General features: G+C 37.0%; 1 protein-coding gene across 5 annotated transcripts in view; it reads left to right on the top strand.

The window, feature by feature from the left end:
* Positions 1-13,019, top strand: part of CBLL1 (Cbl proto-oncogene like 1) — a 20,423-nt gene extending 7,404 nt beyond the window's left edge. For 3 of the 5 annotated variants that reach the window (XM_059397042.1, XM_059397044.1, XM_059397046.1), the window contains exons 3-6: positions 3,040-3,140; positions 3,520-3,603; positions 6,937-7,010; positions 9,494-13,019. In XM_059397042.1, coding sequence (XP_059253025.1) covers positions 3,040-3,140; positions 3,520-3,603; positions 6,937-7,010; positions 9,494-10,529 — 1,295 coding nt within the window. In that variant the 3' untranslated portion in view covers positions 10,530-13,019. The remainder of the gene's footprint in view (positions 1-3,039; positions 3,141-3,519; positions 3,604-6,936; positions 7,011-9,493) is intronic. The other 2 variants (XM_059397043.1, XM_059397045.1) reach the window with 1 other exon arrangement.
* The last annotated feature ends 5,676 nt before the right edge of the window (positions 13,020-18,695 follow it).

Genomic DNA, 18,695 nt, shown 5'->3' on the forward strand with positions numbered 1-18,695 from the left:
ACATTTAAAATTTAACATTTTGCATGATTTAGGTATTTTATAACTTGATAGATACTGTGCATTTTAGAATTTAATGAATATTGCCAAATAGCTTTGCCAAAAAAAAAATCAGTTTAATTCCCACGCACCAATATTGGGACTATTAACCTTTTAAAATTTTTGTTTTGACATATATTTTTAAATTATGAGTGGGGTTATATATATGTATATATATATCTTTTTATAGTATTGATTATTTCTTTTGTGAAGGATCTACATGTTCATATCCTTTAATTTTTTCTGTTTAGTTTTCTCTTTATGAGTTCTTTATAAATTATTTTACCATTTGGCTTTTATGACGACTTTCCCAGTGAATGCACAGATTGGCTCTTTGTCATATACTGTGTACATTCACTATTTGTCTTTTACATGTTCTATATACAATTTTTATTGTATTGAAGTTTGGAGATTCTGTGTAGTCGGATACCAATCCAGTCTTTTCTGTTATGACTTCTGGGTTTTATAAAATCCTTAGAAAGGCCTTTTCCCTATTTCATGAGCATGAATTAGTTTTCCCATCTTACTCTTCAGTACAGGGTCAGCAGACTGGCGTGTGGACCAAATCCAGCCCAGTTTTTGTAAAGTCTTATTGGAACACAGCCATGCCCGTTCATTTAAGTTCTGTTCATGGCTTCTTTCACACTGTAATAGCATAGTTGAGTGATTACAAGAGGCCAACACAGCCTAAAATACACACTATCTAGCCTTTTACAGAAAAAGTTAGCTGGCATTAAAACATTTATGGACAAATATTTGGTTACTAAAAAAATAAAGTGGAGTTTGGCTGTATTTATTTTTTCTCTAAAATAGCTGGCTATTTGTCCCAACTGTTGAATGATCTGTCGTATCTGTGCCAAATAGGAATCCCATCATTATCATACATTACAGGTCTAAACGTATTTATGTCTGTTTCTAGATTTTCTGTTCTATTCCAACAGTCTATCTCTATATCTTTTTGGAATCAAAATAGTCACACTATCCATAACCTAGGGTGCTCCCTCTTTGGTCTTTTGGTTTCTTTCAGTAATTTCTAAAAACTGCATAGTAGTATGCAAGTAAATTCTTATTGTAATAATCCAACAAGGCAATAAAGTTACAACCCCCTTCTATCCTTTTCCTCTCAAATATCCCTTCATTCCCTCTCCTCTCACCCCGCAAGCCCACACCCTTTCTATAAGGAATTGTTACCGTCCTCTCTCTTAATAGAGCAAACTGAGGCTGAAGATAATGTTTGACTACTCTAGATTCACTTATTTGGGGTAAAAAAATAATAAGTGATTGGTGCTTTTCCTAGGCATTTATCAAAATAAGGAGTTTTGGGTTCTGTTATGATACCTATATGAATATACATGTAATTTTAAGAATGGGAATACAGGGTGAACTACTTTGAAAAATGATTATATGTTCCTCATTTTCTTGTCTGTTGTTTTATGCAATAATTTTCTGCATTTTAGATAAATAAGAGAAATTGATTTTCCTTATTTTGAGTTTCGATGACAGCAGCTTTTATAAGGTATAAATGGGCCTTATAAAACTTACTTAAGGTCACTTATTTGTAACTTTATAAGAACACTCTTTGAACTCTACTCTGTATTGGAGATCATTAGTAGTGCACTGAGTATCTAGATCAGCTTTGAAGAATCCTTGCATCACTGTATTTGTGTGTATGTCCATGGACCACTCCATAAACAGGTGCTGTAATTTAGCCATGTGGGTAAAGTTAAAACTTGTGTGCTTGGGCTACTCTGTTTACCAGTTCTAGGGCCAAAAGAGACTTGAGAAGCCTGGCATTTTGGAGGGATAGATGTGTCTTCTCAGCTTTACTTTAGGTAATTGGATTCTACCTAGAATTACCATCACACTGGCCATTAATTTTCTCTTCTTTTGTGTGAGATGAGAAGATTACAGTCAGGGTCAGAGAAATTGAGCCCATTTGATCTTTATAACTTTATTGGTATATGCAGTGTAGAGGAGGATCCTTGTGAATAGATATGATACGGCTTCTGCTGTTTGGTTGATAAACCAGGGAGAGGTTTTAACTGAAAGGATGAGGTATGTCTGAAATCAGGCTCAGTTTTAAGACTAAAGGAGAGGATACCTAATTTTAAGTTGTAAGAAGAAAACGTGAAGAATTCTTTGTTTCCATTATATACTTTTGCAATAAAATCAGCCACTTGCGGGCGCCTGGGTGGCTCAGTGGGTTAAGCCTCTGCCTTCAGCTCAGGTTATGATCTCAGGGTACTAGGATCCAGTCCTGCTTCCCTCTCTCTCTCTCTGTCTGCCTCTCTGCCTACTTGTGATCTCTCTCTGTCAAATAAACAAATAAAATCTTTTTTTTTTTTTAAAGATTTTATTTGTTTATTTGACAGAGAGAAATCACAAGTAGATGGAGAGGCAGGCAGAGAGAGAGAGAGGGAAGCAGGCTCCCTGCTGAGCAGAGAGCCCGATGCGGGACTCGATCCCAGGACCCTGAGGTCATGACCTGAGCCGAAGGCAGCGGCTTAACCCACTGAGCCACCCAGGCGCCCACAAATAAAATCTTTAAAAAGAAAAAAATCACCCACTTGTAACATGATACCACTTTTGTAGGTAGATTAGAATAAGTGGTGATAAAGTTTGTGCAACAAGTGTGATGATGGTAATTAGTGAAGTTTTATGTTAGGGATAGTCTGTTGAGTTAATAAGAGCACTTGAGTGAGAGTAAAGATTTCTAGAGGTCTGTTTCTGGCTCTACCACTAGTCTGTGTGTTATTATGGGTCTCCAAACTACAATATTCTCAAATGTGAAGTAAGAGAATTGGACTAGATGGTTGCCAAGATCATTTCTAGCTGATATTTTAAACTCAATTTAAACTAGTCTTGATTATCTTGTCCTTAGAAGAGCTTTGAAAGGCGTCAGATGGGCTTTTCAGTGAACAGGTCTGTGGTGCCATGTTGCATGTACTTCCAAAATGAAATTTAGGCTGTGAAAAGTTAATCTTTAACACTTTCTTTTCTCAGAAGGATTTGATTATAATGAAGAAGAACGGTATGACTGTAAAGGGGGTGAACTGTTTGGAAATCAGAGAAGATTTCCTGGACACCTTTTTTGGGACTTCCAGGTATAACTAAAAATAAATTTTATTAGAACAATAAAAAAACAATCAGAATACTTAAAGAATGGTTTGAGCTTTTATTACAGCTATTACACTTTTTAGAACACTCAAATGATGTGTTCATTAATGTCCTGTTTCAACTATTTTAAAAAATAATTTGAAGTAATTTTCAGTAAAGTCAAGTAAAATCAGTAACCTTAAACACTAAGAGAAAAAAAACCCTAACAGTGGCACAGCTAATGATATGGAATATATGGGAATTATACCCAAAAAACCTTAGTGGTTCTAACAGTTTTTATAAATACTAACCAATTCATTGCATAAATTATAAATATAATTTTTAGAAATGCTTAAAAAGGAAATTTTAATTATATCATTTCAACAGATAAACATCTTAGGTGAAAAGGATGATACACCAGTTCATTTCTGTGACAAATGTGGATTGCCTATTAAAATCTATGGGCGAATGGTAAGTATTACTAAATTAAATGTTTTAGTAAACGTAAACATTTGCGTAGAGATAGGATTCTGAAATTTAAGTAGGTAGGTTTATCACGGTTCAATGACTAAGTTTGTGACATTTTTAAATAAGTATGAAATAGCTAAGGGAAATTTTGGGATAACATGCATTTAACTGACAAATTCTTGAATTAGTTGAAAAATACTAAGGAAACTGACTTCTGAAAACTTACTTCTTTGGACTGTTTGATACCTGTTAGTGTACATTTATTACAGTTCATTAAGGAAAAATTTTTTTCTTGTTTAAAGAGTAATTCATTTTTGATGGTTATAACTTAATGTAAAACTAATACTATTTAGAATTTTGGAGAATTGGACTAATCATTAAAAACAATTACAACCCCCAGCTGTAATTTTATAGTAATTTTGACACAATCCTCCCTTAAAAAAAGGTAATTTCACATTTGTGTTTGAAAAAAAAAATTGAACTCAGTAACATGTCTGCTGGTAGAGGGCATAAATTGTACTCCCTTGCTTTGCTGTATAACATAACTAAATAACAGTAATGGATTGTGAATTTTAAAATGGTTTAACATCATTTTTGTTTCCTTTTGATTTATTTTTAGAGTTTTATAGGTTCATTAACTGTCAGAGAAAAATGCTATTGGAATAGTTTCAGGAGGAACAGGATAAGATAAAACATGGTTATAGTATTCTTTGGGAGCTTTTTAAAAAAAATTTTTTTTATTTTAAATTTTAATTTTAGTTGAAGTATAGTTGACGTTAAATTAGTTTCACATGGGCACCTGGGTAGCTCAGTCATTAAGTGTTAAGCGTCTGCCTTCGGCTCAGGTCATAATCCCGGGGTCCTGTGATTAAGCCTGGCATTGGACTCCCTGCTCAGCAGGAAGCCTGCTTCTCCCTCTCCCACTCCACCTGCTTGTATTCCTTCTCTCACTGTGTCTCTCTCTGTCAAGTAAATAAAATCATTCAGTAAATAAATAAATAAGTTACAGGTGTACGACATAGTAGTTTGACAATTACATACATTACACTGTGCTTACCATGATGCTTTTCATTCCTGTGACTTGTTTGTTTCATAGCTGGAAGTTTGTACCTCTTAATCACCTTCACCTATTTTGCCACAACCACTAATGTGTTCTCTGTATTTATGACTGTTTCTCTTTTTGTTGTATTTGTTTTGTTTTTTACATTCTACATGTAAGTGAAATCATATGGTATTTGTCTTTCTGTTTTGTTTTTAAAGATTTATTTAAAGGGAGAGAGAGTGTGTGTGCTCATGAGCAAGAGGGGTGGTGCGGGGGCAGAGGAAGAGAAGCAGACTCCCTGCTGGGTGCGGAGCTTGATGTGGGGCTCAGTCTCATGACCCTTATATCTTGACCTGAGCCAAAATCAAGAGTCGGATATTTAACCGACAGAGCCACTCATGTGCCCCTGTCTTTCTCTGAACTAACTTGACTTAGCATGACACCCTCTGGGTTGATCCACATTGTTGCAGATGCAAGATCTAATTCTTTGAGTGTATTTTTTATTATTATATTTTTATTTGTATTATTTTATTTTACTATTGTTTCTATATTATTTATTGCTTTATTATGATTTTAAAATATTCCATTGTGTATATGTACCACATCTTCTTTATCCATTTATCTATCATTAGACAACTTGGGTTGCTTCCCTATCTTGAATATTATAAATAATGTTGTAGTAAACATAAGGGTGCATATGCCTTTTCAAATTAGTGTTTTTCGTTTTCCTCAGGTAAATTCCCAGAAGTGGAATTACTGGATCATATGGTACTTCAAGTTCTAGTTTTTTGAGAAACTTCCATACAGTTTTCCACAGTGGCTGTGCCAACAGTGGAAAGTGTGGGTTCTTTTTTCCCCACATTCTCACCAGCATGTTCTTTCTTGTCCTTTTGATACTAGCCATTCAGACAGATTTAAGATGGTATTTCTTTTTTTTTTTTTTTTTTTTAAAGATTTTATTTATTTGACAGAGAGAAATCACAAGTAGACGGAGAGGCAGGCAGAGAGAGAGAGGGAAGCGGGCTCCCCGCTGAGCAGAGAGCCCGATGCGGGACTCGATCCCAGGACCCTGAGATCATGACCTGAGCCGAAGGCAGCGGCTTAACCCACTGAGCCACCCAGGCGCCCCTTTAAGATGGTATTTCATTGTGGTTTTGATTTGCATTTCTCTGATGGTTAGTGATGTTGAGCTTCTTTTCACATGACTATTGGCCATCTCTCTTCTTTGGAAAAATGTTTATTCAGGTCCTCTGCCCATTTTTAATCAGGTTATTGAGTGGTGTTTGGTTTTTTGTTTGTTTGTTTTGGTGTTGAGTTGTATGAGTTCTTTATGTGTTTTAGGTATTAACCCCTAATTGGATATCTTACTTGCAAATTTCTCCCATTTCGCAGGTTGTCTTTTTGTTTTGTTGATGGTTTCCTTTGCTGTGCAAAAGCATTTTAGTTTGTTGTAGTCCCAGTTATTTATTTCTGCTTTTGTTTTCTTTGCCTGGAGAGACCTCTAGAAAAATGTTGCTAAGATTGCTTTCCAGAAAATTGCTGCCTGTGTTTTCTTTTAGGAATTCAGGTTCATGTCAAACATGTAGTTTTTTAAACCATTTTGAGTTTATTTTTGTGTATGGTATAAGAAAGTGGTTCAGTTTTTCAGTTTCATTCTTTTCTTGGCTGTCCAGTTTCCCATCACCGTTTATTGAAGTGACAGCATTTTCCCCCATTGTGTATTTTTGCTTCCTCTGTCATAGATTAATTGACCATATGAGCATGGGTTTATTTCTGGGCTCAGTTCTGTTTCATTCATTTGTCTGTTTTGTGCCAGTACCATCCTGTTTCAATTACTACGGCTTTGTAGTTTAGTTTGACAGCTGGGATTGTGATACTTCCAGATTTGTTCTTTCTCAAGATTACACTTTGGCTGTTCAAGGTTTTGTGGTTCCATACAAACTATAGGATTTTTTGTTCTAATTCTGTGAAAAATTGCATTAAATCTGTAGATTGGTTTGAATAGTGTGGGCTTCATTAGGAGCTTCACATGCTAGGAAACACAGGATAAAACTCATAGTGTTTATATTTCCAGAAAGTGTAAGCAGATGCATATGTATATATTTATTGGGGAAAGGGCCAAGGTTTCTATTGCTTTGTTACTGAAAAAGGTTAACTGTTGCTTTTCTAGTACTTATTCTAATACTTAATAAACGGTGTTTTTGAGGAATAGTTCTCAAGTGCCTTCTATGTCTATTTTTTTATGGAAATATTTTAAATTCTATTGTGCTTAACTAATATGTCTCTGTTCACAGATTCCATGCAAGCATGTTTTTTGCTATGACTGTGCTATTTTACATGAAAAAAAAGGAGATAAGATGTGTCCAGGGTAAGATTATCATTACATTTTTAAATAATAAAGCTTGTGATGGGATGAATTGTAAACTAGGTTAAAGGTCAGGGTATGATGTAAATCAGCAGCAGGATATCAAGTATGCAGACATGGCTCATCTTTCTTGGTGAGCCCAGAGTAGCTATTAGCCTTCCCCTTAGGATAGGGCTAGGAAGCTATTATCTGTCAATTCAGATTGGCCAAAACAAATACATTTGTCATCATAGAATTAGTGTTATAAATCAAAAGAGTTTTTTTGTTTGTTTGGTTTTTTTTTTCCCCTGATGGCACATTATAGAGGTAGTATCAACCAGTGATTGAGCCCAGAGACTTTGGAATTAGAATTCCTGACTTCATATCTCTATTCAGCCACTTATTAGCTATGTGACAGGTTGTTTCTTCATCTGTAAAATGGAGCTAATAATAGTATCTACCTCCCTGTGTTGTTAGAACTAAACTAGTATGTGAATATATAGTACCTAGTATATAATAAGTGCTATGTTAAGTATAAGCTCTTACTTATTGCCTTCAAATCTTATTTATGTCTCGAGTACATCTTAGGACACCATCATGGCATCAGCTCAGACAAGTTATAAAGAAGATCTAGAGGTATTGGTTGATATTGATCCAGTTTGGGATGGTCTTAAAAGATCCAGAATAAATTCTATCCATTGATAGAAGGCTTGAGAAAGCTTTGTGACAGACTTCCTTGGAACAACTATAGGCTTCTGAGATTTTATGACCTGTGTCAGAAGCTAGCCCAAGATTGGAAATATTGGTTCAGAACAGAATTATGGACAGTTGTAGGAGGATTGGCATCACTGAGAGAGAAAGGGTGATTCACTAAGTCTTCTAATATTAATAGTTAAAAGGAATTTAGTCTTCGAGATATTAAGAGTAACTCCCTAGTAAGCACCTCACTGGTTGGCCCTTAGCTATTAGAGAACATAAGCCTCTTTGGCTTATCAGACTCAAATCAGGAAGTGAAGAAATGGAAATCCAAGCTAATATGAATACCATACACTGTTGCTTTTAAGCATCACCCAAAACAAAGTGCCTTACATCCTGTTACTGTAGAGGTACTTCCAAGTTTGTAGCAGATTAGAAGCAAAAAAAGAACTGTGCCGAATGGCCACTTATGGGAAACCTACTAGGTTCAAGGAGTGCCAGCCAGCCTGACAGCAAGGATGGAAGTGTAGGCTCAACTCAAACTCAAGAGTGTAGAGCCATTTAATTTCTTTTCAGATGACCCAGCACACACACTCTGCAATTGTGGCTTGTATCTGTGCATACGTAGTGCTGAATCACTAGTTCATTGTTTTATTTATCCTAGAATATCTTTCTCTGAGTAGGGCAAAGTAGATTAAAAAAACCATGGTGAGTCAGGTAGAATGCATGTTTAAACCCCATGGTGCAGATGAAGAAATAAACAAAAAGATTAAAAAACCTCTCCCAAGTTTACAGAGCCAATGCTTGACCCTACTTCTTCTGATACCTGGTTCAGTCCTTTTTTCCTGTTTGAAAAAAACTCCAAACGCAAGTGTGGATTAAATACAGTGAATGAAAAAGAGTTATAATTTTGACCCTGAGTCAGTAAGAATGAGTTAAATTTAGTGCTTAAAGTTTAGAAGGGAGTGTGTAATACTTTTAGTAGTGAAATTGTCTGGTAATTCTTCCTTAAGAGACTCTGGATAAGTCAGGGTTTGAACTGAAGTTGTTGACAGTTTTGAATGTTAGGAGCCCTGATGAGTAGGGTGATCATACTCGTTTGGGTGGTCCTCATAGCATCGTCTACATCATATTGTTTGCTCAGCATGTGCTTACTGTTCAGTAAATACTAAATAAGTTTGGATTCCATGACTATGACAGATCTTCGGTTTATCCCTTCTGCATATTTTTGCAAATGGATGCAAAGCATAGAGTTGTTTGAGACAACCAGATCATTTGAGGTCTTAGGAAGACTAGGTCTTTTCCTTTTTTTTTTAAATATATATATAATTTTTAAATTTTTTTATAAACATATAATGTATTATTAGCCCCAGAGGTACAGGTCTGTGAATCGCCAAGTTTACGCACTTCACAGCACTCACCATAGCATGTACCTTCCCCTATGTTTATAACCCCACCACCCTCTAGCTACCCCCTTACCCTGTGGCAACCCTCAGTTTGTTTTGTGAGATTAAGAGTCTCTTATAGTTTAAGACTAGGTCTTTTCTTAAAACATACTCTGTTTGATGAGCACTTGTAATGTTTTGTTGTAGTAAGAGTTCTGAGTTTGGTGGAAAAGCTGACGCTTAATAGGGAACAGACCACAGAGTGGGAGAGATTAAAGGTTCACATACAGTAACTATAGCTTTTAATCGTGCACTTCTGCAGTGTTTTCCACAACTGATTTTAGAAACAGGCGTAGCTGTGAAGTTACGTGCGTTGTTTTTATAGTCTGCTTTCAGTAAATCGTTTTTTTCCCCCTTTTAATTTAGCTGTAGTGATCCTGTGCAGCGAATCGAGCAGTGTACGCGAGGTTCTCTCTTCATGTGTAGCATTGTTCAAGGGTGCAAGAGAACGTACTTGTCTCAGAGGGACTTACAGGCTCATATCAACCACCGCCACATGAGAGCTGGAAAACCTGTTACCCGTGCTTCGCTCGAAAGCGTCCATCCTCCTATTGCCCCACCGCCAGCCGAAATCCCCGATCGCTTTATAATGCCGCCAGACAAGCACCATATGAGCCATATCCCGCCAAAGCAGCACATCATGATGCCACCACCCCCTTTGCAGCACGTGCCGCACGAGCACTATACCCAGCCACACGAGGACATCCGTGCTCCTCCTGCAGAGCTGTCCATGGCTCCACCTCCACCTCGCTCGGTCAGTCAGGAAACCTTTCGTATTTCAACAAGAAAACACAGCAATCTAATAACTGTCCCTATTCAGGATGACTCAAATTCAGGTGCTAGAGAACCACCACCTCCTGCCCCAGCACCTGCTCACCACCATCCTGAATATCAGGGCCAACCAGTGGTATCGCACCCGCATCATATTATGCCTCCACAGCAACATTACGCACCACCCCCACCTCCTCCACCACCAATCAGCCATCCAATGCCACATCCTCCCCAGGCTGCAGGTACTCCTCACTTGGTGTATAGCCAAGCTCCACCTCCACCAATGACCTCTGCTCCACCACCAATCACCCCTCCCCCTGGACATATTATTGCCCAGATGCCACCTTATATGAACCATCCTCCTCCAGGACCTCCCCCACCTCAGCATGGTGGTCCGCCTGTAACCGCACCCCCTCCTCACCATTACAATCCTAACTCTTTACCCCAGTTCAGTGAAGATCAAGGAACTCTGAGCCCTCCATTTACACAACCAGGGGGAATGAGTCCTGGTATATGGCCTGCACCGAGAGGGCCACCTCCTCCTCCACGAATGCAGGGTCCGCCTTCTCAAACCCCACTTCCTGGACCACATCATCCAGATCAGACAAGATATAGACCGTATTACCAATGATTAATAGTACTTTGAACTGAAGATATGATGAGGAAAAACAAAAACTTATGTATAGTCAATCTTTTAATTAAGCTTTGACTGTTTGGGGGAAGGAAGAGTACCTCTTACTGAGGTGACCGCAAAACATTTAGGGTCTTGTCTCTTAAAATGGTTTTAAATCTTGACCTTAGGATTGACTTCAAGTACTATACCGTAGTGCAGATGAGTGGCTCAGTTGAGCACAGCTACGTTTTAACAACTTTGTTCCCCTAGTGTGGTAAATTGACCCAGAGGTGACCATTTGTAAAAAATTTGAGAAGAATTTTTCATTGTTCCACTTCTAAAAATACGGCTTTTGTTAAATCCAACATTTAGTTTTTCTTGTGATACATTTTGTTAACCTGTGTAAGAGGATAAAATTTCAAAATGGTTGTAAAAATGCTATTTTTATGTGAATTTAAGTGCAGCCACATACTGTTTTTTAAAACCATATGTTTTACCACTAATTTCCCAAAGTTACAATAAAATCCTAAAAGTAAAAATCTACTAGAATTTACTGTAAGGCAGACTGTTAAATGGTAGAGAATTATTTCACATTTTAGGCACTGAAATTTTGAGGTATATTAAATATATAATGCACTTCACTTGGATGCCTTTTTGTTTTTAGGCAGCCTCAGGAGCACCAAAATACATTGGAATTCCATATTTATGTTCGTAATATTAAAAGGCATTAGTAGTTATTTGGAAAGATACGGCCAAAGCAATTGACTCTACAGGCTCCAAGCTATTGGGGAATACTGTTACTCGTTAATTCTTTCTACCGAATGGTGGGAATCACATGATGCACCACATTTACTAATCTTAAGTAACATTATTTTATAGAACTGTTTAAAACTGTGTTATCTAGATGAAGTGTGTTCTACTCTGCTCATTGTCTTAAACTTAAATATTTAGGGCTGAATAGGCTTTGTATAATTCCTCATTTCCTGGTAGAGTTTGATCTGTGCTTTGAGTGGGTTCTTGTCTATTGGGTTTTAAAGTACAATTTGAATGCCATCGAGGAATACTGTATTAATGAAGGACGTTCTTGTAATCACAAACTTGCGTTGCTCAGGTTTCATTACTGTGTGATAAGGTTTTTTTCTCTAACTTGAAATTTTTAAAGTGTTAATTATTTCCCATTCCTTTCATTGGTTAAGCACTATAAAATTTGGAACGTTTTAAAAGGGAGTCAACAGTGCAGACCACCAGACGATTTTGTATTGGAGAAAAGTGATGACTAAATTGTGAATTTCAGAGCTTTATAAGGTGCCTTTAGAGTCAGCTTTTGCATTATAGGGGCTTGTTACAGTCCAGCTAAGATGACCACTTAATGTTTTATACAGATCTCGTATGTATAAATCAATACTCTTAGGATATTATTTTATATCCTTTGAATAAACCCCTGTGAAGTATTTCCTCCCCCCTAAAATGGTGCATAATATAAACATGAAAAATGTAGTATGCAGATATCATTTATAACTAGTTTGTAGTGCATAAATTTAGAACACTTCTTTTTGACAAAGGGTGAACTGATGGCTAATTTACCATTTAATTCTGTCAGATACAAGCAGAAAACAGTTTCTCATCTTGGATCATCAGATGCAGAGGCATCTATGAATTTAGAGCTGAAGTTAGAGATGATATCAATGATCATTTCAACCTTGACCAGCTGAAAATAATGAATATGCTTTTTTTTTTTAAGTTAATGGAGTGATTTTTCACATCTAGCAGTTTGAGAGTCCAGTGTTAATGCAATAGATGTAGTGAGAAATTCTTGTTACTAGAAGCGTGGGAGTGAAGTATGAACTAGTGTGAAATGGTGGTGGTGAGTGCTTCTATCATATTACTGTAGGTACTTGGACTGGTGCAAACTTGATTCCTTTTCATGCCCCTGTTTAGGAGCTGTTAAAATATTACTGTTGAAAACCCAATACCATTCTTTGTTTCTTGTGATAAGAAAATAGCCAAATTCACTTCAGAGCTTTTCAACTTTCTCTAAGGAGCTCTCCTGTTTTTACTGAAATTCACTAGAGCTGAACGTGGTATGAAACCACTCAGCCTATGTATTGGACAAAACAGTATCATGATAAACTTCCACATGTTTAAGAGAATTCTCATAGACTTTAAAAATGATTTCTTTTCAGTTAGGTTTAAAAAATATGTGTTATGCAGGGAGGCAGATCAGATGAATGTGTTGCAGCAGACAAAATTTTTAAATGGTGTTAGACTTGAATTCATCCAGTTATTGTTTGAATGAGGGCGGGTGGGGAGAAGGATAACAAAATTACTGTTAGTGTTTCTTTCCTTAAGGAAAAAGATGTGAATCCCAGCCTTATTTCAGGGAAGCCTTTGAAGCTATGATGGACATAAGTCTAAATTAAATGTATGTATGTTTCATTATATTGCTCTTAAGACTACTGAGGTGGCAGTTTAATTCTTAAAAACAATAAAATGGAAGCATAAATACTATTTTGCCTAGATGAATTTTTACCTAATGATGACACATTTGGGTGAATGCCAAGTTTTCTGTGTTGATGTGTTGATACAACTTTTACAGTAAAATTAGATTCACTTTTTTTGAGATGAAACCCAGCAAGTCGAATGTTAATATTTCTTCAGTGGCATGCTTGTTCTCAGTATAATACAATATTTGGGGAACTGTCAGTTGCAAAAACCATGAGAAACTATATCCATTCTGCCCTGTAAAAACCATTTGCTCAAAATTATTGTGTAAATACTAACTAGATACCACTAAAATATAAGTGGAAAAGATAATCTGAACATAATTTTTTAACTCACATTAAGTAACTTTACTATAATGAGGTATACAGAGCTGCTGTAGACTTTGTTCTAACATACGGGAAGAGTGTCCTACCTCTTTCTGGAAAAGTCCTGTAGTCCAATCTCAGCATTTTGAAAAAGTCCTATATCATAAGTACAGTTGACCCTGAACAACGTGGGAATTAGGGGTGCTGGCCCCCCTGCACAGTCAAATCCACGTATAACTTTTGACTCCCCCCAAATTTTAATAATAGCCTGATTATATACACGGTTGATACATATTTAGCATCTTATATGTATTATATACTGTATTCTTAACAATGAGCTAGGGAAAGAATGTCACCAAGAAAGTTAATAGAAGAAGAGAAAAATACAGTACTATACCATATAGAAAAAAACCTCGTGTATAAGCAAGCGGACTCACGCAGTTCAGACCCCTGTTGTTGAAGGGTCAGCTGTACGTGGAAAAAAATCACAAGTACCTAGAACAAAAGTATACTTTTCTAATTATTAGATTAGCCATCAAATATTGATGTTAATTGAGGTTTGATGTAATCATACTCAAACATACTATATTTTGACCGAAGTGGATTTATTTTTCTTCACTGGTTTGTAACTGTAATCTGTTAAATTTTGGCCTAGAAACTAAGTAGAATTTACTTATTACGGTATATGCACAATCTAATAAAGCAATATTGGATATACTTCGCTTAGAGGGGACAGAGAAGTAAGCCAGTGAAAATACTTGATATTAATAAAAACATTTGGATTTTCAAACAATTTTTGTTTTGATTCATGCCCCTTCAGTTTTCTGTTGAGGGGAAAAGTGTTAAGAGAACTCTTTTTTTTTTTTTTTTTTTAAAGACAATTCTTAAAGCAGTATTTTAGTGTTAAGTTTTAATTTTCCCATCTTTTAAGCATTACAGAATCCCAGAATTGAATACTCATGGGTTTAGTTCTCACACATGGGCAGGACCACGTCTTGATAAAAATCTAGTATTTGGGGGCACCTGGGTGGCTCAGTGGGTTAAAGCCTCTGCCTTTGGCTCAGGTCATGATCCCAGGGTCCTGGGATCTATCCCCACATCGGGCTCTCTGCTCGGCAGAGAGCCTGCTTCCTCCTCTCTCTGCCTGCCTCTCTGCCTGCTTGTGATCTCTGTCAAATAAATAAATGAAAAAATCTTAAAAAAATAAAATCTTAAAAAAAATCTGGTATTTTGAAATGTTATTCTATGACTCAGAATATCCTGTTTCTATTCTCATAGTTGTATGCACCAATTTTCATATTGCATTAAGCCCACTTTCTGTTAATCTACCTTTAAAATTACTCTCCTTTTGACTGCCTTCAGATTGAAAAATACTGCTCCCTTTTGCTTTTCTTCCTAAGCGTTACTTTCAAACCTTTAAATTTTTGTTTTAATATTGGTATTTTAATTAAATAATAAATCTTTTGGGAAAAATAGAACACATTAATGCTACAAATAAAGGTATAGATCCCCTTCCAATGAACATTGCCCTTTCGGGGTTAAGTACTGTTAACAGTTGTGGTGTATATTACCCATCTATAATCAGTTTAGTTGCAGAGCTGACAACTATAAAGAGGCTCCATGCTGTGGTTCAGCATCTTAATCCATGGTAAATGTATTTCATGACTGATAATAAACATAGACTGAGCACCTACCATTATGTGGGATCTAAACCATTCATTCATTCACTCACTCATTCATTCATTAAAGTATGTGTTTGACAATATGCTAAGCCCTTGGGGTGCATAAGCCTTTAGAGCTAGAGGATTGACAAATTTCATTAAATTACCTAACATGTTGGAAGTGTGATAAAATTCTATGAGATAAAGGAAAAGTAAGGATAATCCGGCAGTGGGAGGTTCGCAGTTTTAAGTGAACTGAAGAGAAGACATTTGAGCAACAATTTGAAGTAAATGGGAATACTTAAAATTTAAAAAAAAAATTCTTTAAATCAGGTGCCTGCCTAGCTTAGTAGAGCATGCGACTCTTGATTTCTGGGTTGTAAGTTTGAGCCCCACATTGGGTGTAGAGGTTACACCCAAAATAAAAAAAAAAAAAAAAATCCCTGGAGTAGATGAGAGTTAGCCATGTAGATATCATGGGGTGGAACTTTCTAAGCAAACAGGCTGTAAAGGTCAAAGTGGGGGCTGCATCTGGCATATTTGGGGAACAGTAAGGAGATTGGATTGGAATGAGTGAGACGAGCGGGAAGAGAAGGTCAGAGAGGTAATAACAGGGAATGGGGAAATCACAGGCTTTCTGGGCCATCATAAACTTTGACCTTACTCTGACCTGGGAAGCCTTCGTGGAGTTCTGAGGAATGGAATGATCTGGCTCTTTTTGGAAGGATTATTCTGGCTCTGTGTTTGGAAAAGATGAGGAAGGTAAAGAGAGACTAGTAGAGGTTTTAATAATTTACACAGAAGATGATGGTCATACTTGTGGAAGGATGAATATATAAAGTAATAAATGGACATGATGTATAAAAATGTAATAAATTTATGTGCATAAATTAAGCAGTATATGTATGAAATGGTGAATGAAATAGATATGGTCACTGCCCTTTAGGAGCTCACATTCTAACTCATCTAGAGATTTTTCTTGGTAATCATTCCTAAATTTTTCTCCAAAGGTTTCTTATATTCTTTTTCAAAGGATATTAGCCCCCCCCCCAAAAGGAATTTAAAAATGTATCATGAAAATATACGTACACATACAGCCATAACGAGGAAGTATTAAGTTTGTTAGATTCTGGGCATTGATAATGTGTTTCCCTAATAGCTTTTCTGGGTACACTTTAAAAAAAATGTTTGATTTATTTGACAGAGAAATAGCAAGAGAGGGAACACAAGCAGGAGGAGTGGGAGAAGGAAAAGCAGGTTTCCCGATGAGAAGGGAGCCCGAAGTGGGGCTTGATCCCAGGATCTCAGGATCATGACCTGAGCCGAAGGCAGACCCTTAATGACTGAGCCACCTAGGTGCCCCTCTGGGTACATTTTCATTGTAGAACACGAAATTAGTGACTTTGGAACAAATTCGTAGAATGCGTCTATATTGTTCCTGAATTTAGTCTGCCTTGTGCTAGATCAGTTTTTAGACAGGTGTTAATTTCTTTAGTGAGTTGATGCTTCCTAATGATTAAGAAGAGCCTGGCTCTGGAGTTGGACTGTCCAAGCTGAACTCTGACTCTGCTACCGGCAACTCTGTAACAGACTAATTACTTACCCTCTTCGAGCCTTGCTTTAGTTTGCTTTTCTAAAAAAATGGGGACAAACGTAATACCCACCTTATGGTGTCCGTTTTGAGAACTGAATGAATTGATTCTAAAGAATTTTTTTTTAAATTTTTATTTATTTATTTGACAGACAGAGATCACAAGTGGGCAGAGAGGCAGGCAGAGAGAGAGGAGGAAGCAGGCTCCCTGTGGAGCAGAGACCCTGATGCAGGGCTTGATCCCAGGACCCTGGGATCATGACCGGAGCCAAAGGCAGAGGCTTTAACCCACTGAGCCACCCAGGAGCCCTGAATGAATTGATTCTAGACAGATCTTAAAAGTAGAGTCAATAGAATTTCCTGACTGATTTTTCAACCTAAGCAGCTGGAAGGATGGGGTTGGCATTCGTGGGGGCAATAAAAGATGCTGGTGGAGCAGATTGGGGGAAAAGATCAGTAGATTGATGTGCAGGTGACCATGGCAGAAAAATGAATGAAAGATTCTTATGGTCTGTTCTAGTTTATGCAGTGTATGGTCAAGAACATTTCATTTGCATTTCCAAATGGTAAGGTACTGCATTTAGACAAGAATGTGTATCAAATACTTAAATCATTAGAAAAATTTTAAGGATAAACTGCTCAGCATGTATCAGCAGCAACCTTCCTTAATTGCAGTACCGTATCTGTCTCTTCACAAGTTGCTCTATCTCCCAGTTGCATCACTGGATATCCTCTTCCCTTCAGTGCTTGCTCTGACTTACGTAAGTTTTCTTTTTGTCTTCCAACATGATCTCTTGGCCTTTTCCTAAATAAGGGATCAGATTTTTGTACCAGTTTTCAACATTTGCTCTGAGTTAGGTAAGGAGAGGCCCAACCCCATGTGTTCCCATTACCCAGAAAGCATATCCACATATCCATCTTAGAAGCCTAAGAGAAGAAAACGTTTAAGTGTGAGGATAAGTGAACCTCTTAAGATGTTAAAAGTTGAATAGATTGAAATGGAGGCGCAATGCTTGGAGTGCTCCATGTTAAAAACTGATTAGCAAGAAGCTTATAAAGAGCCCCTTTATTTGGGAAGATGCAGACATCAGCCATAATCCTATGTCAGGCTTTTGCTCCATTCCCAAGCCAAATGATCAGTAAAACAGGCCTATGATCTCAATTTCCACTCCCTGACCTCTACAAAGAGGTCTTAACTCGACATTCATGGGGTTAAAGTCATGGTATATAAATCCTATATAAAGTGTATGTGTGTGTGTCCCCTAAAGTCCGTGGGGGTGGATGAAGATCTGTAAGGTATCTATGACTCAGAAATTTAAGAGCTGTTTTTTCAAAGAGTGCTTATACTCTAATTTTTAAGAGTAGCTATGTAAATAAACCTTTGTTTTACCTTACTGTCACTGATTTTAAGTCTAATAGACTCAGTAAAGACACTAATAGATTATAGAAGGGTACTTTGACAGTAAAGCTTTAGAGGTGAGATTTAAAAGGATTGAGACTTTTCTCATTGACAAAGATATTTTTTACAAAGTTACAAATGTATCTTTTACATAAAATAAATACAACTTTGCATCAAGAACAATGCCAGCAAAAAAGAGAAGCGTGTGTGTGGAATCTCATCCTCCAGCTAAATTGAGCTCTAGAACTGACACTCTGCCCTGTGGGTTCCAAATTACCAGCAGTGAAGAGTCAGTCTTTGTCCTACTATCTTCGCTTTCCTCTAAGACCAGGAAGCGCTGGTTACCCGTCATGTTTTCTCTGCTTTCCACCTTCTTGCTTTTTCATTTTCTATCTTCATTAGCTTATCCAATTCTCATACTAAGAGGTGGAAGGAAAGGACTTGCCTTAAAAGCTAGTTACAGTTACAGATAATGGCGTTGGAAGGATTGTGTTTAGACGGGGGTAGGAGGTGGCTGGGTGTGTTAAAAAGCTATAGTGATAATCATGAACTCTGGGCAAAGTTAAGTGTCATTGCAAGGTTTCAGATGATTCTCGTGTGTCAGGTTTTTAGCCAGGCCATTACAGAGGGGACCCTCAGCAGGCATATTTCTGAAAGCTAACAAGAAATTTAACAAAACAAGACATATCTACTGTACAATGGAATTTTTAAAAATGGAAATAAATT

The sequence above is a fragment of the Mustela nigripes genome, chromosome 4, assembly GCF_022355385.1.
Source record: "Mustela nigripes isolate SB6536 chromosome 4, MUSNIG.SB6536, whole genome shotgun sequence".
In the NCBI taxonomy this organism is placed as follows: Eukaryota; Metazoa; Chordata; class Mammalia; order Carnivora; family Mustelidae; genus Mustela; species Mustela nigripes.